General features: G+C 42.4%; 1 protein-coding gene across 1 annotated transcript; it reads right to left on the bottom strand.

Moving 5' to 3' along the window:
- Positions 1-740: 740 nt before the first annotated feature.
- On the bottom strand, positions 741-19,000 carry LOC132781882 (coiled-coil domain-containing protein 63-like). The gene is made up of 12 exons (XM_060786409.2): positions 18,784-19,000; positions 16,268-16,381; positions 15,571-15,728; positions 14,667-14,856; positions 12,503-12,622; positions 9,132-9,313; positions 7,986-8,167; positions 6,665-6,882; positions 5,529-5,603; positions 4,922-5,114; positions 2,493-2,690; positions 741-1,226 (listed from the first exon to the last, which is right to left on the bottom strand). The coding sequence occupies exons 2-12, from the start codon at positions 16,307-16,309 to the stop codon at positions 1,090-1,092; spliced, it is 1,695 nt and encodes a 564-aa protein (XP_060642392.2). The 5' UTR covers positions 16,310-16,381; positions 18,784-19,000; the 3' UTR covers positions 741-1,089.
- Between the last annotated feature and the right edge of the window lie 4,553 nt (positions 19,001-23,553).

Genomic DNA, 23,553 nt, shown 5'->3' with positions numbered 1-23,553 from the left:
AAGGACTTCATTCAGCCATCATGGAAACCTGAGTTCCTTCCCCCTGGAAGTCTACAAAGCTCTGCTTGGTAAGGGTCTCTCGCGGAAGCCAGAAGCAGTTGGTACCGGGTGTAGGGGCTCCACGCCAACAGAGCAAAAGACAGACTGCCCAGATTAGAAGTTAAAGATTTCCACATTAGTTACAGTAAAGAAGATAGTGCCTGTTCCCTGTGGACAAGATTGAAAGAGACAATAGACTGTTAAGAAAGCCTTGAAGTACCTTTTTGTTTTCATTAATAAAGAACTTTGTGGAACTTTTAAGCAATCTAAAGACTCTGTTTTAGGGAAATCCAAGGACCTTTAATCTGAGGCATCCCGTTGGGCACACAGAATTTATGTCCTGTCTACAGTCTGATGCACAGGCCCAGCGTGCGACAGCACAAAGTAGTTAGACTAGATGGCCCATGAGGATTTTTACAGCACTATGATTCTGTGACATAGAGTCTCTTGCTCCAATAACCAAATTATCTGGTTATATCCATGTAGGCAAATGTGAAATGCTTATATCAACTAACCAGGAACAGAAAGATTTTAATCCTGATGTATGCAACTTCTGAAGGCTTACATCAACTCTGAGATATGTAGAGCCCACTGAAAGACATCTATGGATAATGTCATCATTTTACATCTGACTATGGGAACACAGACAGGCATTTCTACAATCCCCCCCCCCCCAAAAAAAACCCCTCAGGCTGTATAAATTGAAAAAAAGACAGTTTCTTTAATTAATGTTTTTAAAAATAATACAGTGGGAGCCATTTTTGTATTCCATGTTCAGTTTTGAACAATACAGACATAAACATTTCAAAAGCAAATGAGTTGGAAAAGACGCTGCCAACAACCAGAAGCACCAAAACTGTCATGGTTTTTAATTTTTAAAAAATGTAAGAGAACTAACCAAGGTGCTGAATGTATTAGTGAGGAATGGGTCAGGTTTAACAATTTGCATAGCAGCATTTAAGGTTCAGACTAAAATTCAAAGCATTGCTCCCCTGGCACTCAGGCCATGGATTATCATGGTTGCCAGCACCTGTTTGGATTGACTTCCTTCTATGACGACGAGGGTTTCTTCCTATCCCGGATGGAGCCATCAGCCCCTTCCCCAGAGTTGTCTTTTGCTTTGGCCTTGTTCTGGTTCTCCAGCACCAAAGCCCGGAGGCTTCTGTAGTCCAAGGGAGCCTCCACGGCTGAGAATGAAATCAACAGAGCTTAGTTAGGAAAAGCCACCATACACTTCTTATTAGATTTCAGCTTACATTACAGAATCATAAGATCTGGGGGATCCCAAAGACCATTTAGTCTAACCTTCCTTCCTAGATAGGACTCAGTGCCATTGCACAATTAACAAGGACAGACTATACATAAGCAGAGGTAGGCTTTCCCATCTTTTCCATCTCCGGCATCTGGAGGCTGCATCTGACTCCATCCACAGGGTGGTGCTGTCGCTCCATCTTCCATATGGAGGAGTTTTGTTGTCAGTAGATGTCCTTCCAATCGAATCATCGGATTGTTCTTATGGGTGCATTTTTATTACCTCCCCACTAAAAGCAGTACCTATTTATCTACTCACATTACTGTTTTCGATCTGCTAGGTGGGTAGAAGCTGGGCTGATGGTGGGAGCTCACCCCAACCCAGGCTTGAACTGTCAACCTTTTGATCAACAAGATTTTCTACAGCTGGCAGTATAATCCATTGTGCTAAAGCCCAATGGCCATCCAATCTCGGTTTGAAATCTCCATACCTCAATAAACAACATTGCAATGCATTGCTAAAGCAACTGAAAGTCCTTATCCTTACTACGGATTCTGCATCCTCAAATGCTGCTATCCATGGCTTGAAAGGTTTTTTTAAAAAAAAAAATCCCAGAAGCAAACTTTGCCTTGCTATGCAAGGGTCATCATTTTACTGTACCACTATTTGTAATGGAAGTTGAGCAACCACATAATTATTTTAATCCAAAAGGGATAATTTGAAGCCATCTTTGATTTTTGCAATCTGTGCATGAAATAGGAGTGTACATGTTTCACCTTCCTGTGCATCTGAATCTGGACCTGTTTTTGCAATCAACACCCTCTCCTTTCTGCTAGGAAAGTTACTTTTTAAATGAATTACATTCTGGTTACTCTCTGGATTATTTGGAGGGGAAGGAAATAACCTTGCTTGCAGTCACTGGAAAATTTAAAAAGTAATGTATTGCAATGTGTTTCATTTTTAAACAACCTTGAACTTCAGGCCCAGGAATTTACCCTTGTCTTGATTTGGCAGGGACAGTCCTGACATCCTCCGCCATTCCTCTTTTGCTATTAAAATGTCTCCCCTCCTCCTACATTTCAACTTACTTCAGCTGCTGCTATCTGAGTACAACTTGGGCCAATTTGCTGGGTTATTATGAGAATAAGGTCTGGAAGAGGAGAGCCATCTACCTTGATGTGATAAATACATATCTACTCACAAGGCTCTGTTGTCTCCGCAAAGGGATCCACACTAAGGGATGGTGGGGGTATTTTAATGGCCTCCGCCTTTCTCAGTGCCGCTGAACCTCCCAAAAATGGATTCAGCATAGGGACAGAGTCCAGCTCCCCTTCCACGTCTTTGTAGTGTAAGAATGACTCGATCAGCAGAAGGTCGTTGCTCTTCTTCTCAATGATACCTGTTGAGTTGGAGGAAAGGGACAAAGACAGAATGTGTCATAGCAGAGGATGGAAACACAGGGTCCATGCGACTACGGCTCTGGGTGACCAGGGTTTGAAGCCCTGTGTAGCTAGGGATTTTATCTTATTTATGTGTTATCTTGGCCTTGGATAAGTCACTCTCTCTCAGCTTCAAAAGAGAGGCAAAAAGCAAAACCCAAAACAAGAAAAATCCTAGGACTGGAATTGATCTGAAGGCGCACAACAATATCAACAGCAAGAAGAAATCGTGTGGTGCACCATTTGTTGCTGGACAACAACTCTCAGCAATCTTTACTACAACAGGCAATGGTGACTGACACTGGGCAATGTAGTCCACACAATCCCTGGTCCCATCCCATTGTTATTGTTGTTGCTGCTGCTGCTGTTATCATTCAATTGTTGTGTTCATTCAATTTGTTTCAATCCTGTGGCAGCCCCCTAACCTAGAAGAAGAAATCTTCCATAGATGGAAGAAATCTTCTCTTCTTAGCATGGTTTCTTCAGATCTGCTACTGCAGGGGTCCTCAAACTAAGGCCCGGGGGCCGAATGCGGCCCTCCAAGGTCATTTACCCGGCCCTCGCTCAGGGTCAACCTAAGTCTGAAACAACTTGAAAGTACACAACAACAATGACAACAATCCTATCTCATGAGCCAAAAGCAGGCCCATACTTCCCATTGAGATACTAATAAGTTTATATTTGTTAAATTGTTCTTCATTTTAATTGTTGTATTGTTTTTAAGTGATTTTTGCACTACAAATAAGATATGTGTAGTGTGCATAGGAATACATTCATGTTTTTTTCAAATTATAATCTGGCCCTCCAACAGTTTGAGGAATTGTGACCTGGCCCTCTGTTTAAAAAGTTTGTGGACCCCTGTGCTACTGTATTCCACAGAGACTGAGAGAGTGTGACTTAGAATCACAGAATTGGAAGAGACTCCCGGGCTATCCAGTGCAACACCTTGCCATGCAGGAAAACACAAACAAAGCACTCTTGACAAATGGCTATCCAGCCTCTACTTAAAGTTCTCCAGAGGGGAGACTCCACCACACTCTAAGGCAATGGCACATTCCACAGCTGAACAGCTCTTAACAGCAGGAAGTTTTTCCTAATGTTTAGGTGGGATCTCTTTTCCTGAAGTTTGAATCCATTGCTTCATTGTGTCCTAGTCTCCAGTATGGCAGAAAGCATTGTGCCTTCCTCCTTGGCAGAATGAAGTTGGACTGGATGGTCCTTGAGGTCTCTAGGATTATGAGTCTCTGAAACTTACTTTCCAACTTATTACATTGAGAAATTTCCCAGCCATAGGATACTTCAGTCTCTTTTCAAGCACAGAGCTCATCACATGAGTTAAACTACTTCCAGCAGTCATGCATAGTCCTCTGTGGTTGGAAAGAGGCAGAAGTGTCCTGAAAAGAGGGAACCCAGCAATCAACTTCATTACATTGAGACATTTCCCCCAGAGATGACACTCAGCCTCTTTTCTAGCATGGAGAGGCACGGAGCTCATCACATATTCCAAGGTTGAAAAGAGGCAGAAATGTCCTGAAAGGAGGGAACTCTGAACATGGGCTAGAAATTCTGTCCAGAGCTCCTGTCTCTTATTGCACTTTAATCCCATGTTTACAACTGAAACACAAGTGGGATGGGAACCAACACAGTTTCCTGTCCTGTTTCATTGCCCAACTGTCAGCAATGGTTTTGAACTCTTGTATCCTATGGGCTTTGATGCATAACTGTAGGATCCCATGGAAATAAATGCTTTTAAACTGGTGTCAGCCTCCTTTAATGTAAGGGGGTTTGGACAGAAGAAGTGATATCTTGGTTTTCAGATATTGTTGTTTCTTCTGATTGAAAACAAAAAAAGTAATACTGATTGTGTGATTAATTTAAGATGCTTTGCCAGCTCTTAAGTTTCCAGGTGTGAGTGTGATGGGGAGGCAGAAGGTGAAGCTGAAGATGTATGAGGGGCAATTCTCTACTCTTAAAGGGGCAGTCACCCATGCTTTCCCCTCTCAATGTGATGAGGTTATTTGGCTTTCAGTTGGAAAGAAGTTGCCACATTTTCCCCACAGAAGGCTCTTGGATAAACCCCACATCCCTCCCCGTGCACACACAAGACCCAGGATCTTTGTCCAAGATGCCCAGGGGAAGGCATCTTGGACAAAGATGGCTGCTCACAGTGGACCAGTGGCTGCTCACATACTTAAATAGGCCATAAGGTTTTGGTCGGTGATATCCCCAGTCTCGCCCAGGTGTTCCTTGATCTTGGTGGCATCACAGTCCATCTCCTTGAAGAAGAAGGCCATCATAGATTTCAGCTGGTCTAGGATCTTCCGGCTCTCTTTCAGCTTGTGCTCAGCCCAGTTGGCACCTTCGGTTGTCTTCTGCAGTTGCTCCTATTGAACAAAGTAGGTGGGCTCAGCAGCACCCTTGGATAGGGTTTCCTGCAATTCTGTGGCTCCTACCTGTTCAGGCAAGAGAGCATCTACACTGTTGAATTAACTCAGTTTGGCACCAATTGAACTACCATGCCTCAGTGTTAGAACATTCTAAGAGTTGCAGTTTTACCAAGTCTTTAGTCATCTCTGCCAAAAAGTAGTGGTTCCTCGTGAAATTACAGAGCCCAGGATTCCATAACACTGAGCCATAGCAGTGGAAATGGTGTCAAACTGCATTAATTCCACAGTCCAGATGCACATTATGAGTCGGTTGTCTCCTATGGACTTCAGTTTGTGGTCAGGACAAGACAACGAAGTGGTAAACAAAAAGCAGCTGTCATTCATCCACACACAGACGGCCCTTCAACATACTTCCAGTTCCTTCAACTTGCTGTGGGCTTCATCTTCATCCTTCTTTTGCTTGACCCTCATCTGGCTCATGCCATTCTGCAAAACACAGAAGCACATATGCTTACGATCAGCCACAGCAAAAAGCTTGTTTTTCAATCTCAGTTTCACTGGAGGATTCTGGGAGCTGCAGTCCAATTGTTTTTCCCAAGGTTTTGTTTAGCGGGAGGAAGAAGAACTCATCATATGGAGCTGCAGTGGTGCAATGGGTTAAACCCTTGTGCTGCTGAACTGCTGACCTGAAGGTGGGCAGTTCAAATCCACGGCTTGAAAATGGAGAAAAGCACCTCCCCAGAGCCAGAGATGAGCACTGCCTACAGAAGCCATAAATGAAAGGAGAAGCCTCTGCCTTTGTTTGTTTTTGTGTGTCTCATTGTACATAAAATTGTGAAAGCACTGAATGTTTTCCTATGTATGTAAATGCGGTAATCTGCTCGAAGCCCCCTAGAGGAGAAGGGTGGAATATAAAGATAATGATATGATGGTGATGATGATGATGATAATAATAATAATAATAACAATTATTATTATTATTATTATTATTATATTTTTTTCAAGATAAAGGGTTCAGAAGTGATGTATCAATGTCATCTTCTTGCAGTCTTCTTGTGCGGTCAGTGTAGAGTCATATAGCGCAGTTTAATGATGTATGATGTAGGAGATAACATCAACAGCAATGGCAAATAAGGTGCCAAGGTATTTCTGATTTCTCCATCGGGTTGGCAAACAAGACAATTTATAAAGCTGATAAGAAGGGTCTCAACTCCTTGGAAATGTGATAAGGGAGACTTCTACCATGGATTGCTAGAAAGATCAAAGAATGAGTCTTAGAGCAAATCAAGCCTGAAATCTCATTAAAAGCCAAGCTGATGAAATGGAGTCTGCCATACTTTGGACATGGAAAATATATGGAAAAAACTATCAGGCTTGGCAAAGTGGAAGGTGATAGGAAAAGATGCATTATAGATGGATTGATTCAATCAAGGAAGGCACAAGGCCTGAGTGAGGCAGGAGATGGCCAGTGTTTTTGGAGGTCTCTAACCTCGAGACAAAGTCAGCTTGGTGGAAAACCACAACAACAATGCAAAAAGGGAACTGACCAGAATGTCTTCAATGCCTTTCTGCAGCCGGTCGTTCTCATTGTTCAGCTCTGTGACATAGCTGAAGAGAGCAAAGTTCTTCACCTCCTTCTCTTTGAAATCCTCTATCAGCTGGTCAATATCACCATACTCTGTCAGGTCCAATAAGCGCTTGTAGCCATTCAGGTAGCTCTCCAACGTTTCCCCTTTGGTCTTGGCCCTCTTCTTTGCCTTGAGAGCTAGAAACAAATAAATTGACAGTGGGAAATCTTCACTTGGAGCAGTGTTTCTCAACCTGTGCTCCACGGAGCACCAAGTGCTCCGTGAAATAATGCTAAGTGCTCTGCAAAAAGAAAAGTATTTAAAAAATATCTTAATCTTAATATTTTAGAAATAAATGGGGGGTAATCTCAATATAGTGATTTTTTGTGCCCATGAGTGGTGTCTAGAAACATATTGAGTACATTAGAGAATATATTTAGCACCTTCCTTGTGAAACACAAACTATAGACTCTATATTTCGCCTTCAGCTCCTAGGAGAGGAAATTTAGTACTATACATTGAATTTCACATTTCAAAGGTGCTGAAATGACTGAAAAGGTTTGAGAACCCCTGGCTTGGAAGATGTTTACTAACCAGATAGTCTTTGTGCAAAATAATTCGTCTCTACTTTTGGATTTCAAATCGTATTGAAATGCTTTGAATGTAAGCCGCTTTGAGTCTTCTTTGTGGAGAGATAAAGCAAGGTACAAATAAACAGAAGAGGAAAAGAAGGAGGAGAACTTATAGTAATCATAGTGGTGGTAATAAAATTACAAATGCATGCAGCTGAATTTGGATTCATCGTGTTATGATTACACCTGGATTTCAGTTGATGTCTTTCTTTTGGGTAAGTTCTCCTATGGAAGCAGTTGGACATTTTGGTTTGATTTAATGGGTTGAGTGTTCAACGAGAACTCCAAGAGACTAGGGCTAGAATCCCTGCTCAGCCATGGAAGCTCACTGAAACAACTGGAAATGTCTGAAGTTATCATGCCAAGAAAATATTATAACAGAAGGCGCATCTACATTGTAGAATGTATGCTGTCAGTGCTATGGAATCCTGGGAATTACTGAGGCACCAGAACTCTGGAAGAGAAGGCTGAAGACCTTGTCAAACTACATCTTCCATGATTCCTTTACATTGAGCCATGGCAGTTCATTTTACAGTGCAGATGCACCCAGAGTTGCAACAAATTGTGCTTGACTTGAAGCCCATAACAATAAACATGCACCGCAACTCAAACTCGCCTTCCCTTCCCTAAATAGTTCACATATGTCCTTTCTCTTCATGTAACAGTACCTTCTTCCTTTTTGGCTTGCTCCTCAAACTCAGAGCGGTCCACCAGCTTCATGAACATAAAGGCCCTCAGTTTGGTCTCGTGGTTGTAAATCCGTTCCAGTTCCCGATACTCGATGTTGAAGGAAATTAGGTCCTTGGCCCGCCGTTCCTTCATGGCAGAGATTCTTGCAAGAGCTTCTGTCCTGAAACATGGGATGAAAAATCATGATTACAATCCAAGAATTGAATTATTGCACTTGAAAACAACTTTAATTCCCTAGGATTTATCTTGTGGCATCCTGAAATCCATACTTTAGTGGGACACTTCGAATTATTTGCTTGAGAGCTCCAGTGCTTTAGTCCAAGACAACAGAGAAATGTTCTTAAACAAACGATAATAGCCAATATTCCATAGGATGGTGCCACGATCCTTACAGTGTAGTCAAACTTATGTTTGAAGTTGTACAATCTGCTTTGCTATGCAAAAACTTTCTGAAGGTGTTTCTTGAACTGGGCTGAAATTCCTACTTTGACCCAACTATAAATGTACAGGAGCCCTGTTGTGATTTCCTCCTGGCAATCTCTGCTTGCACATTCTGTGAAGATCACACCAAGAATCAATCTGTCTATCTATCTATCTATTATTATTATTATTATTATTATTATTATTATTATTATTATGTTTATTTATATCCCACTTTCCCACTTTATCTCTCCATAAGGGGACTCTAAGTGGTTAACATTAAAAGCATTACAATACAATTTAAAATATACAAATACTAAAACAGTTTTAACCTAATAGAATATATTATTATATCTCACGATATAATTTAATATAAAGTAATATATAGTAAAATATATTAAGATAATACAGTAGTATATAATAATAAAATACAATTTATGAAACAAAAAAACAACATCAAAATGATACAACAGTGTATAATAATAAAATACAAGATTTTATTATAATAATGAATAATAATAATATACTAAAATAATACTGTGTGTGTGTGTGTGTTTGTGTGTGTGTGTAATATAATATTGTTTTTTATATAGTGACACACTTCTCTTGGAGAAAACAGGCCACTTATTCCTCTCTGAAAGTCCACTTTCCTATCAAGGAAAGTATATCATGAATCAAAGCCTCGGGACTCCGCTGGCACTCACCTTTGCTCATAAGCCTGCATTGACCGTTCGATGGACAAATCTATGGCTTTCCTTTGCTGGTCCAGCTGTTTGTACAGCCTCCAATAAATACCGCCAAAGATGGCTTTCTGGACCTGCAGGTTATCTATGTCGTCACGGAGCTTGGCATTTATGGTCAAGACTGTGTCAAAACGAACAGTTAACTGAGGAGAAAAAAGGATTGAGTAGTGGTAGGGAGAGAAGAAACATCAACCAAGGATGCATTTACACCATTGAATGAATGCAATTGGCATCGCTTGAATTGGCAAGGCCAGGAGTTGTAGCTCTACAAGGTTTTTAGCCGCCTCTATCATAGAATACCAAAGAAGATCCAACCAGTCCATCCTCCAGGAAATAAAGCCCGACTGTTCATTGGAGGGAAGGATACTAGAGACAAAGTTGAAGTACTTTGGCCACATCATGAGGAGACAGCAAAGCCTAGAGAAGACAATTATGCTGGGGAAAGTGGAAGGTAAAAGGAAGAGGGGCCGACCAAGGGCAAGATGGATGGATGGCATCCTTGAAGTGACTGGACTGACCTTGAAGGAGCTGGGGGTGGTGACGGCCGACAGGGAGCTCTGGCGTGGGCTGGTCCATGAGGTCACGAAGAGTTGGAGACAACTGAATGAATGAACAACAAATCAAAGAATGCTGGCAACCAACCAAACAACTTACAGGATTCCACATCATTGAGCCATGGCAGTTAAAGTAGTGTCACACTGCATTAATTTTGTGTATTGCCGAAGACTTTCATGGCCAGAACCACTGGGTTACTGTGGGGTTTCAAGCTTTAGGGCCATGTTCCAGCTGCATTCTCTCCTAACATTTCTCCTGCATCTGTGGCTGGCATCCTCAAAGGTTCTGTTGGCAGTGAGGCAAGTGGAGTGTGTGTGTGTGATATATATCTGTGAAATGACTGAAGTGGGGGAGAAGAACCGTTATATGTTTAAAGAAAGTGTGAATGTTGCAATTAGCAAGCTTGAATTAGAATTGGAGTAGCCACAACAGAGGCATCCTCTGTTTGGGAGATGTTAACTGGCCCTTGATTGTTTGCTGTCTGGAGTTCTCCTGTTTATGAGTGGTGTTCATTATTTACTGTCTTGATTCCAGAGTTTTTTCATACTGGTAACCAGACAACAAGCAATCAAGGGCTATTTGACACCTCACAAACAAAGGATGCCTCCAAGCAACAAAGGCCAGGCTACCTCCATGCAGATACCCTCATTGATTGACTTTGTAGCTGCTCAAATACTAATTCAAACTTGCAAATTGCAACATTCACACTTGCTTCAAACAGACAAGGGTTCTTTCTCCCACCCTTGCAACAAAGTGGGGCCCAACTGCATGCATTCTGCAGTATAGATCAATCATGGGCAAACTTTGGCCCTTCAGGCATTTTGGACTTCAACTTCCACAATTCCTAACAGCCTCAGGCCCTTTCCTTTTCTCCTTAATTGGTTGGGGGGGGGGGGGAGCCTGAGGTTGTCAGGAATTGTGAAGTCCAAAACACCTACAGGGCTGAAGTTTGCCCATGCCTGGTACAGATAAATCCCAAGGTTGCACTTTGTTCAAAACCTGATGGGCAATTTGGCCATACCAACCTTGCCAAATGGCCATGGCTCCCATTGCAAGTTTATGTTCCTAGGAAGATAAAAGCATCAAAAGCAAACAAGTATATTGTTTGCTTTTTTAGCTTTTCAAGACTAGCCCCTCTTCCCCTCTCTTCTCTCTTCTCCCTTGCGTATCTTTCTCAAAGCTTTTTTGGAGGAGCTTTACCCTTTGTTACCTTGCGTTCCTCCTTCTGCTTTTCGCAGAGGGCTTGGCTTATTTTCTTATTTCTATATCTTCGTTTCAGCCCACCCCCTACTGGGGTTCAGAGAGTAGCTCTATTAAAAAGTAAGAGAATTTCTCATATTCTGAGCACTTAGATGGCTCTCTGCCAGCTTGTCTGGCCCTCAGTTCGTTCCGATCTCTTTGGCTTTAAAAACGAGCGATGGGGCAGTGATTGCGGAGTTTCCTCCGCTTCCCGGTCGCGATCCGCTCGCCCGACCACTCACCTCTCGACCCTCTCGTCTCCCCCTCCTTGAGGGTGGGGGCGACTCTGGGGCCTGAGAGGGGGTCCGCTGGCTCTGCGACTCAGCCCCTTTCAATCCATGGGCTGAGGAGAGGATTTTACCTCTTGATCCATTCGATACCGGGTGGCTTTGCCGAGAGCCCTCAGCAAGCCGCTCCTGCGCCATTTCGCCCACCGGAAGTCAGAAAGCAAACTTTCAGTTCATTGCTTGACTACCTGATTTGGCTATTGTAAGCACAGTACTAGATTTATGACTCTTGAAATGCTAACCGTTACCTTAATTGTTTGTACTCTGTTCTGATTTATGGCTTCCTGAATCTAGACTGTTTGATATCAGATATGTCTTTTATGGATTCTGTTACAGAGTTAAGAGCAGGGCAAAACAAAGAAATCAAAAGGGAACGAACTTTCAGTTTCCCAGAAGGGCACTTCTGTATGTTGGAGATTTACTGGAAGTGGGTTCCATTTTCTTGCCCTCAAAAACAATGCTGTGTTCCTTCACTGATGGGACACTGATGATATCTGGGAATCTCACAAACAGGTGGGGAGGAACTTTGAACATTGTAATCCTGATAAGTACTGTATATGTTCGAGTATAAGCCCATTCGAATATAAGCCAAGGCACCTAATCATACTACAAAAAACTGTAAAAATGTATTGACTCGAGTATAAGCCGAGGGTGGAAAATGCAGAAGCTACTGGTAAATTTCAAAATAAAAATAGATAGCAATTCTTACTTACATGAATGGAGGCATCAGTAGGTTAAATGTTTTTGAATATTTGCGTAAAACTGTAATTTAAGATAAGACTATCCAACTCTGATTAAATCATTATTCTAACCTCCTTCAATGTAAATGTGCTTACGTAACCTTCCACCACAGTTTATTTTAACTATATATTTTGGGGAAAATGCTGTGCGTGTATAAATAAGGAAAAGTGGGAAAGACTGGCACCAAGAGAGGAAGGTGCGCACTGCATGAGAAAGGAGGAGAGGAAAGTGTGCGCTGCACAAGAGAGAAGGAGATGAAGGAGAGCTGTGTTGCTGTGTGGAGAGGTGAGGTTCCTGGCAGAAAAGTGTGGGGCTGAAAGAAGCCCTTCTTTCAACTGCACGCCTACCCGCCAGGACGCTCACCCGAGTATAAGCCGAGGGGGGCTTTTTCAGCCTAGTCTTATACTCAAGTATATACAATAATCCCTTTTAGTTTTGGATGATACCATCAACAATGAAGATAGATTAGAATATGGGAAAAGGCAGGCACAGAGATACAAGACAACTCACTTGGTTGAGGCGGTTGTCCAAGAGGTAAATCCGTTTCTGGAGCCGCTTTCCTTCGAACTCTCGCCTCATTTTGATCACGAGGATTTTTTGCTTTTTAATCTTACCCTCCAGTTGCAGTATCTACAACAACAAGAAAAATATGAAGCTTCCTCTATTCATGATGGGAGAGGATTGATAATTATCAGGGGTGGCTCAACCCATTACGCAAAGTAAGCATTTGCAGTATAGCTGATTTTGCCCAGGGGCGCTCTTGAGGTGCTCTTGGGGGTAAATAGACCTTGACATATGCGAGTAGTAGTTACTGAGATGTATAGTTCACCTACAATCAAAGAGCATTCTGAACTCCACCAATGATGGAATTGAACCAAATATGGCACACAGAACTCCCACGACGAACGGAAAATATATATCAGTGATTGGTTGGGGGGGGGGGGCACAAAATACTTTGCTTACCATTGAAAATTATCTAGGGCCACCTCTGTGTCTATGGACAACAGACTCCTCAGCTTTGAAATGGAACAAGAGCACCTTCCCATGGCCAGAGCTGAGCTCCACCTCCAGAAAGCTGGAGATGAAAGGGAAAGACTGTACCTTTGTTCTGTGTATTTGTATTTCATTGTTATTCCACTGCATTAAAAGCATTGAATGCTTGCCTATCTATGTATGTTGTAATCCACCCTGAGTCCCCTTGGGGAGACAGAGCAGAATATAAATAAACTATTATTGTTGTTGTTATATTATTATTATTATTATTATTATTATTATTATTATTATTACTTTCTTTCAGTCTATAAATTAGTATTCATATTGCAGTCAATTAGAACTTCGGTTGATTACACTATATGACACTGTTTTTGTTCCTGGGTTATAAATGTCATTTCCTAATTGGTTCTGTCATTAAAAATATGGAAAATGGTTATTAAACTGCAAAAACTATTTTGACACAACATCTTGCAGCACATTTTGCTCTAATTTTTCAATGAATATCTCATCCAGTCTCAACCAATTCAACCTAGTTTGTGGCAGCCACAAAAACAAAGTTTCTGGAGTAGAACAACTATTTTCAAAATAAGTACTGCACGATTAAACAGGAAATAACTCTTTCAAACTAGAAACAGAAACATTTTCAAATTTTGTTACATAGTGATATCAGTGAAGTAGGAGTTTTGCCACTGTCTACTCAGTCATCTTGTGTTCAGTCTTGCATTTGCAAGCTGGAAAAAAAGGTGGAAATGCATCTACATCAGGTATGGGCAAACTTTGACCCTCCAGGTGTTTTGGACTTCGACTCCCACAATTCCTAACAGCCAGCTTCATCAGGATGTAAAGTAGACCATGGGGGGGGGGGGGGTCCTGTGTCCCAAGTATGGTCCATATTTATGACTGATGGGGTTTGCAGCACTCTCTGGATGTGGGCAAAGGTACTGCAAATCCCATCATTCATGCTCCATGTGCCCTTAAACTTCAACACGATGTAAAGTGGATCATGGGGGTCTGTGTTCCAAATATGGTCCATATCCATGGCTGATGGGGTTTGCAGCACTCTCTGGATGTGGGTGAAAGAACTGCAAATCCCATCATCCGTTGTCCATAATCCCTCAAACCTCACCAGGACATAAAGTGACCCAAGGGGGGGTCTGTGTCCCAAGTATGGTCGATATCCATGGCTGATGGGTGTTTGCAGCAGTCTCTGGATATGGGTGAAGGTACTACAAATCCCATCATCCATGGCCCATCCTCCCTTAAACTTCACCAGGATGTAAAGTGATCAAGATGGGGTCTGTATGCCAAGTTTGTTCCATATCCAAGAATGATGGGGTTTGCAGCACTCTCTAGAAGTGGGTGAAAGTACTGCAAATCCCATCATCTGTGGTCCATCCTCCCCCAAACCTCACCAGGATGTAAAGTGGGTCATCATGGGGGGGGGGGGGATGTGTCCCAAGTTTGGTCCAGGTCCATCATTCATGGGGGTCGCAGTGGTCTGTGGAAGCAAGTGAAGGGACTGCAAATCCCATCACCATTAACATTACATCAACACTAAGCAAATTTCTGCTGGAGCTTTGGTAAACATACAAATCAAAAAGAGAAGCTGCAGATCTGGGAAGGGGAGCAACAATGGATGCTTTCACGCTAGAGATTCCTCTCGATAAATAAAAGTCAAGACCTTTTTGTCCAGTTCCGCGATCAAGGCCTTGGTGGCTCGGATGCAGGCTAAGCAATGGTCTTTGGTGTGCAGAAGGAATTTAAGGGTCAGGCAGTTCTGTTCATCCATTAATAAGTTCTGCGGGGATTGGATGAGACTCTGGATTAACTTGATCTCATTGTTCTCTTGCTTCAACTGGCGGATTTGTTTTCTTTGGTGATAGAGCGGAAGGGGGAAATAATTATAATAATTAGTAGTGGTAGTAGCAGTAATAATAACAGTAGAAGTAGCATTAACAGTACAATGTTCTTCTTCCTAGATTGAGCCTCTTTAGAAATCTCATGAATTCAATACTCAAAAGTGAAAAGAAATACACAAATGTGATTTGCCATTTGCTTCCTCTGAAAGGTAGCCCACAATACACATTGGGGATCTCCTATACAAGTACTAGCCTGGGCTGGCCCTGCTTAGCTTCCAGGATCAGATGGAATCCTGTGCCTTTAGGGCAGGCATGGGAAAACTTGGGCCCTCCAGATGTTTTGGACTTCAACTCCCACAATTCCTAACAGTCTCAGGACCTTTCCTTTTCCCAATCTGCTTAAGCGGCTGAGAGGGAAAAGGAAAGGGCCTGAAGCTGTTAGGGATTGTGGGAGTTGAAGTCCAAAACATCTGGAGGGCCCAAGTTTGCCCATGCCTGAATATCTGCTCAACTTGAAGATGACACATAACTCTCCCTTCTTTCATTATGTGTGCATTCAAGTCAGTGATCCTAAGGCAAAACTACTGAGGGGGTGTATAGGTCAGATTTGTTCAGAGGGGGTTTGTCCTTGCTTTTCTCTGAGGCTGAAATAGTGTACTTTGCCCAAGGCTGAGTGGTGATTCAAACCCTGGTCCAACATTCAAAGCATGAAGACGTTGCCCTCACTCCTGCTGGTGCAGCAGCAGCTGAATCTTGAACCCGGATGATTTCCGGCTTTCCATCATGATCCGGAATTGTTGCTGGAGTTTCCGGAGTTCTGTCTCTGCCATAATCTCCCGCTCTTTCTCAGTGTATGAAATTTCTCCATGGGATCCTCTCTGGCGCTGGAAAGAGAAAAAAAAAGGAAATGAAAAAGGACCGCTTTTGCGGAAAGGGCATAAGACACTCCAAGTAGTCATGCTGGTCACACAACCAGGAGTTGACAACATAGGCTCCTCGGCTTGGAAATGGAGAAAGAGCACTACCTCCAGAACCGGAAATGACAGGAGAAGCCTTTGCCTTTGTTTGTGCTTGTTGTGTCTCATTGTATTGTAACAAGGCATTGAATTGTTGCCAGTATCTGTTTACACTGTAATCTGCTCTGAGTCCCCATGGGGAGAAGGGAGGAATATAAATAAAGTGTTGCTGTTGTTGTTGTAATCCAGTTCAAAGCAGATTTTATATGGCAGTGTAGAAGGGGGCAGAGCTATGATGTACAGCAAGCATGGGCAAACTTTGGCTCTCCAGCTGTTTTGGACTCCAACTCCCACAATTCCTAACAGCTGGAGGGCCGGAGTTTTCCCATGCCTGATGTACAGCCTACGGATAAGCAAGTGTCTTCTTTTTAAAAGAGCATTTTGCAACAACTTAGCTCCCAAATTACCAAGGAATGGATGGTGGTCATCACTTTTACCGCCGACCTCATCTTTCCTCTGTTTTATGGAAGACAGCTTGATTAAGGAAAGGGGAAAATCCTTCTCGATGCGAAGCCAATGTCCTGGAAAGAAGAGCAAATGAGTCTCTTTGTGGAGAAAAAAAGGGGTAGAAATAAACAACAATAACAACATCATAGTCAACCTCTACCTTCCTCATCCAGAAGGCATCCAAACCCTAAAGGATACCAATTGTTTAAAATACCCATTGGCGAAATGCTTTCAAAGAACATTGCCATGTGTGTTGTCTCAGACCTTGGATACAAATAACACCTCTCCAGGCATTTAACAAGAAGACAAGGTAAGATACCAAGTGGGAAAATACAGCGACACACATCTGCATGCCCTATTAAATAACTTCTGTTCAGCTCATCTGGAAGGTGCCAATGTGGAGTATCCTCTTTTCCAAGGCATCTTTCCTTCCTATTATTATTATTATTATTATTATTATTATTATTACCCCATTTTATCTCCCCAAAGGGAACTGAAAGCAGCTTGAGATAAAAGCATTAGTATACCATTTAAAATACACAAATATACAAAACATTAAAACAGAACTAAACACAAACAGCACTAAAAATGCAAATTTATTAAGGCCCCTTCTACACTGCCATATAACATCCAGATTATGTACTTTGAACTGGATTGTATGAGTGTAGACTCAGCCCCATTCTACACTGCCAAATAATCCAGATTATCAACACAGAAAATCCACAGTATCTGTTTTGTACTGGATTATATGAGTCTACACTGCCATTTAATCTAGTTCAAAGCAGATAAAATCTGGATTTTATATGGCAATGTAGGAGGGGACTAAGGGCCCTTCCACACAGCCATATAACCCAGAATACCAAGGCAGATAATCCACAATATTTGCCGGGTTATCTGAGTCCACACTGCCATAGAATCCAGCTCAAAGCAGATAATGTGGAATTTCATACAGCTGTGTGGAAGGGGGCCTAAGAAACAGATATACATCAACAGATATACATCCCAACTAAGGGGTAAAGGTTGCAGCTGGATATCCCTTACTTCCACCTTTTGTTTTGTTTTATTGCTTCATAACTGAGGTTGCAAAATGTGTTTATTTTGCAAATAATACTTTGGGGGCATCTACACTATCGAAAGGATTTAGTTCTGACATTCCTTTGAGCTGTGAGGGCTTACTGCTGATGAGATTGTGGGAGCTGTGGTTTAGCATTGCCTTGAGCCTTCTCTGCCAACTGCAAATCCCATGTTTCCATAGCACTGAGTCATGGCAAAGCGGGAAGTCAAGCTACATTCATTTTACAATGGAGATGCACCCTTGTTGTTGTTCATTCATTCAGTCATTTTCAACTCTTTGTGACTTCATGGACCAATCCACGCCAGAGCTCCCTGTCGGTCGTCACCATCCCCAGCTCCTTCAAGGTCAATCCAGTCACTTCAAGGATAACATCCATCAGGCATGTAGCCGGGGGGGGGGGGGGCGCTCGGGGCGCTTCAGCCCCCCCCCCCCCCCGAAATTCTCATGGTGGTACGCAAAAAGGCCTTACTGGTGCATTATTTAAACTGTTATGTTTATTAATATCATGATTTGATCACCATTCTCAATATATCACATATGTATGGGGGTATTGGGGTAATGATACAAAAGGTTTGCTAGGCTAGACCCTCTTTCACTCAGACTCAGCCCCCCCCCCCGAAACTCAGCCCCCCCCCGAAACCCCCCCTGAAAATTCCCCCCCCCCCCCCCCCGAAACGAAATCCTGGCTACGGGCCTGCCATCCATCCATCTTGCCCCCTATACAGTACCAAATAGTATTTTTGGCTATTGAGTATCTCTGCAGACATCCTTTGCAGTTCTGTATCCTTCACAGTCTGGTTTTAGGCCCGGTTACAATGGAGACAACTTTGGTCTCCTTGGTGGATGACCTCCTCAGAGAACTAGACAGGAGGAGTGTGTCCCTGATGTTTCTCCTGGATCTCTCAGTGGCTCTCGATACTGTTGACCATGGTATCCTTCTGGGTCAGCTCTCTGGAGTGAGACTTGGAGGAACACAGGTTCGCAGCTTAGAAGTGATGTTGGATTCATCGCTGAGTCTGGAACCCCAGGTCTTGGTGTTAGCCAGGAGAGCTTTTCCACAATTAAAACTTGTGCGCCAGCTGCATCCGTACCTTGGGAAGTCTGATTTGGCCACAGTGGTCCACGCTCTTGTAACATCCTGAATAGATTACTGCAACGTACGCTATGTGGGGCTGCCTCTGAAGGCTGCCTGGAAGCTTCAATGGAGGACCTTCTTAGAGCAACATTAGAGACACTCCAAGTGGCCAGCTACTGGTCAAAGAACATTTAATGTAATGCCAAGTTTTCAAACTTTGTGTTTTTTTAAAAATACAATACAACTGTTTGGTTCGCCCCTGATACGATAGATAAATAAATATGATTATATTATAATTCTGGAGTGTGGCTCATATCCTTTCTTACCTCTGGTTGGGAGTGCTGGGAGATGCAGTCTTAACAACTTCGATTCTCATCTAAATTGGACAGAAGAAGGGGAAGAGTTTGCCTCTCGTCTCCAGGCGCAAAAGTGCGCCTTGGGAGTTTCCCTCCGGAGGGGCCTCCTGAGCCGGGGCCGAAAAGAGAGCCCTTCCTCCTTGGTCCAAGCAAGCGCGTCGCCTTTCCAACTCTCTGCGCCTCCGCGAGTGGAACGCGCCCCGCCAGGACAATGGAGAGACCGTTTGTTCCGAAGGCGCCTTGGAGTGGGGGCGAGCCCAACACTCCGTCCAGCCCAAAGGGGAGCTCAAGGGCAGGGCGAGCCCCGCATCCCTGATCCCAGAGAGTGGGGACCAGAAATGCTTGGGATCTGCATCGACCCAGGAGTATAAAAGAGGGCTTTCCAAACTTTGGAGTCCTGCAACGTTTGGCAACGCAGTCGTTCGGTTTTGCCAGCCCACTCGAGGAGAAACCAACCCTTTTAGGAGAACATATTAAGGAAAGATCTAGGGTACTGTTTCTCAACCTAGGGGTCTCAACCTAGTGTTTCTCAACCTCGGGGGGGGGGGGTCGCGAGGGGACTTTCAGAGGTGTCGCCAAAGGCCATCACAAAGGGGCTCTTTGATTGTAGATGAACTATAAATCCCAACAACCACAACTCCCAAATGTCAAGGTCTATTTTCCCTGAACTCCATCATTGTTCACATTTGGGCATATTGAGTATTCATGCCAAGTTTGGTCCAGATCCATTTTTGTTTGAGTCCAGAGTGCTCTCTGGATGCAGGTGAGCTACAATTCTAAAACTCAAGGTCAATGCCCACCAAACCCTTCCAGTGTTTTCTGTTGGTCATGGAAGTTCAGTATGTCAAGTTTGGTTCAATTCCATCTTTGGTGGAATTCAGGAAGCTCTTTGATTGTAGGTGTACTATAAATCCCAGCAACTACAACTCCCAAAGGACAAAATCAATCCTCCCCAACCCCACCACACGAGTATTCAAATTTGGGCGTATCAGGTATTTGTGCCAAATTTGGTCCAGTGAATGCCAATACATCCTGCATATCAGATATTTACATTATGATTCAGTAGCAAAATTAGTTATGAAGTAGCAATGAAAATAATTTTATGGTTGGGGTCACCACAACATGAGGAACTGTATTAAGGGATCACAGCATTAGGAAAATTGGGAACCATTGGTTTAGGGACACAACACATTTCATGAAAGCCTTTCATTTGTGTGTGTGTGTACACACATACATACTATATGCACATACATACAGGCATTCCACAAGTTAGGAACAAGATAGCTTCTGTAGGTTTGTTCTGAAGTTGAATAGCATCTGTTGGGGGTGCTTTGAATATGATTTTTCTGCTTCTTGGCAGGGGGTTGGACTGGAAGGCCCACAAAGTCTCTTCCAACTCTATGATTCTATGAATCTGTGTGTAAGTTGGAACAGGTACATTTTAAAGTTTAACTCCAGCCAAACAGGTGTGTGTGTGGCTGAAATTACACTTTAAAATTGTGCCTGTTCTGACATAATAATAATAATAATAATAATAATAATAATAATAACAACTACAACAACAACAACAACAACAACTACAACAACAACTCAAGGGACTCAGAATGGATTATAGTATATACAGGAGACATAGCCAAACATTCAGTGCCTTACAATCATGTATAATGAGACAAACAAACACAGAAAAGGCAAAGTCTTCTCCTTTCATTTCCTACTTTGGAAGCGGTGCTCATCTCTGGCTCTGGGGGTGGTGCTGTTCTGCATTTCCAAGCAGAGGAGCCTGCATTGTCTCCTCCTGGTCGTGTGACTGACATGACTGCTTGGAACATCTTTTCACCTTTTCCTGCCAAAGCAGTACTTATTTATCTACTCACATTTGCATGTTTTCAAACTGCTAGGTTGGCAGAAGCTAGGGCTAACAGCAGGAGCTCACCCTCTCCTGCATTTGAACTGCCAACCTTCAGATCAGCATTTCAGCAGCACATGAGTTTAACCCATTAACACACACACACACGGCTGGAGTTACACTTAAAAATGTACCTGTTCCGACTTAAATACAAATTCAACTTTAACACACACACACACATGAATCTATCTATCTATCTATCTATCTATCCATCCATCCATCCATCCATGTATTTGGCTGGAGTTGTACTTAAAAATGTACCTGTTCTGACTTCATACAAATTCGATTTTAAAACACACACACATACCTATCTATCTATCTATCTATCTATATTTCACTGGAGTTACACTTAAAAATGTACCTGTTCTAACTTACATAAAAATTAGCGCATGCAGACACGCGTGCGCGCGCGCGCACACACACACACACATCTATCATCTATCTATCTATCTATCTATCTATCTATCTATCTATCTATCTATTTGGCTGGAGTTACATTTAAAAATGTACCTGTTCTGACTTACATACAAATTAGCGCTTGCAGATGCGCGCGCACACACACACACACTCTCACACACATCTATCTATCTATCTGTCTATCTATCTATTTGTCTGGAGTTACACTTAAAAATGTACCTGTTCCAACTTACATACAAATTCTACTTTAACATACACACACACACACAAATTGAACTTCCTCTATCTCTATCTCTGTCTCTGTCTCTATCTATCTCTATATATTTGGCTGGAGTTAAACTTAAAAAATGTACTTGTTCTGTCTTACCCACAAATTCAACATCCGAAAAAACCTACTGATCCTATAGCATAGGGAAGGGTGAACATCCCTGTGGAGTTTCCTTTGCTGTCTGCGCCCCTTTTCAGAAGATTTCACCTCACTTCTTGTCCCTGTGAGAATTGGATTTTGGAAAATGTAGCTTGCTGTGGGAACAAGGATTGGAGATAGAGCTTCAATGGAGACCGCTTTTCCCCAGGATAACTCTTCCAGGAGTGGATTTCCCTTTCAAGGGGTAGATGTCTCTCACTTCCTGTTTGAGTCCCCCTCGGGGTGAGAAAAGTGGTATATAAATGCTGTAAATAAATAAATCTCAGCCCTGTTCTTAACTGAGTCATTTGCATGCTGGGTGTTTGTAAAACTCGGGGGCTGCCTGTATAGTGGGCCTTGGCATCCTTAAATCTTTTGGAACCTTACATCATTGTGTTTCAGGATTTATGCTGCTTTGTTGCATCTTTGCTTCTCGATGCGTTGCTTCTTTTTTTGCATTCTGTCTAGTCTTTGCAAGGAGGTCTCCAAAACAGACTTCGAGTAGACTTTCCTTGAAAAATGACAGAAAACACCATAATGTTACTATTGGAGCAGAGCGCAATATAACTTGACATGTTGCCACATAAATGTGGATGTATATTGAAGTTTGGTTTTTTTAATTGCTTATTTTATGATGTTTATATTTATTATTGATGTATTTGGACTGTTGTTTGTATGATTTTAAGATACAAGCCACTTTGGGTCCTGTAAGGGAGAAAAGTGAGTATAAATAAAGAATAATAATAATAATAATAATAATAATAATTATTATTATTATTATTTTCTGACACAAAAGCACAGTATGTCACAGCAAACGTGATCTATATGCTAGATTTCGTATCAAAAAATAACAAGTCGAACACTTCCCAAGCGTCTAGGACTGTGTGATGTATTTTCGAATGATGCGTGCAGATCCAAGTAAGGTGGCCTTTTGCAGTAGACAGATCATGATTTTGTCGATGTTTATTGTTTCCAAATGCCGGCTGAGATCTTTTGGTACAGCATCCAGTGCGCCAATGACCATAATAATAATAATAATAATAATAATAATAATAATTATTATTATTATAATTTGAAACACAACAAGATGAGTCTACAGCTGGCTGTTGTATTGGATGACACATCGGACACTTCCCAAGTGTCTAGGACTGTGTGATATATCGGTGAATAATGCATGCAGATCCCAATAAGGTGGCCTTCTGCAGCTGGCAGATGATAATTTTGTCAGCGCCAATTGTGTTTAAGTTCCAAGATCTTTAGGCACTTCACCCAGTGTCCCACTGGGACCAACCACTGATCACCACTGGGACCAACTTTACTAGCCAGAGTCTTTGCAGATCGATCTTTAAATCCTCATATCGTGTCAGTTTTTCCAGTTATTATTATTATTATTATTATTTGGTAGTGTAGACTCATACTTTCCAGTTCCACACAGACACACACACACACACATACACACACACACACACACACACACACTAGCTGTACCTGCCACGCATTGCTGTGGCCCTAAAAAACAGAAGATTCCCAGAAATTGAATAATTTGGACTAGGGAACTCCCACCAAAGATTTACCGCTGGCAGGTAGAAGCCAGGCTTTTAAGGTGCAAGGCTATTCAAAGGTAACCCAGATGAAAAAAGAAGAGAAGGTCTGGGACTGCCGGATTTAGGACTATACTTTGAGTCTAGTGGCCTAGAGTGGCTGAAGGAGTGGCTGAAGGAGTGGATATTGTTGAAAAATAGAAGACTACTGACTCTAGAGGGGCACGATCTGCGAACAGGATGGCACGGGTACTTATGGTATGGGAAAAAAGCCATAGAAAAAAAATTGGACACCACTTTGCCCGATCAGCACTGCTAAGACTCTGGGATAAATACAAACAAAGGATACACAGTAAAACTTCACTATGGGTATACCCCTTAGAGGCATGCCAGAGACGTGAACTAGGATGGAACGAATGGCCAACCTACAAAGACATCCTGAAAATTGAGCAAAGAGAATTGAAAATGAA

Source organism: Anolis sagrei, chromosome X (assembly GCF_037176765.1).
Source record: "Anolis sagrei isolate rAnoSag1 chromosome X, rAnoSag1.mat, whole genome shotgun sequence".
Lineage (NCBI taxonomy): Eukaryota > Metazoa > Chordata > Lepidosauria > Squamata > Dactyloidae > Anolis > Anolis sagrei.
The sequence above is the reverse complement of the archived record's forward strand: the minus strand, read 5'-3'. Positions and strand labels throughout refer to the sequence as shown.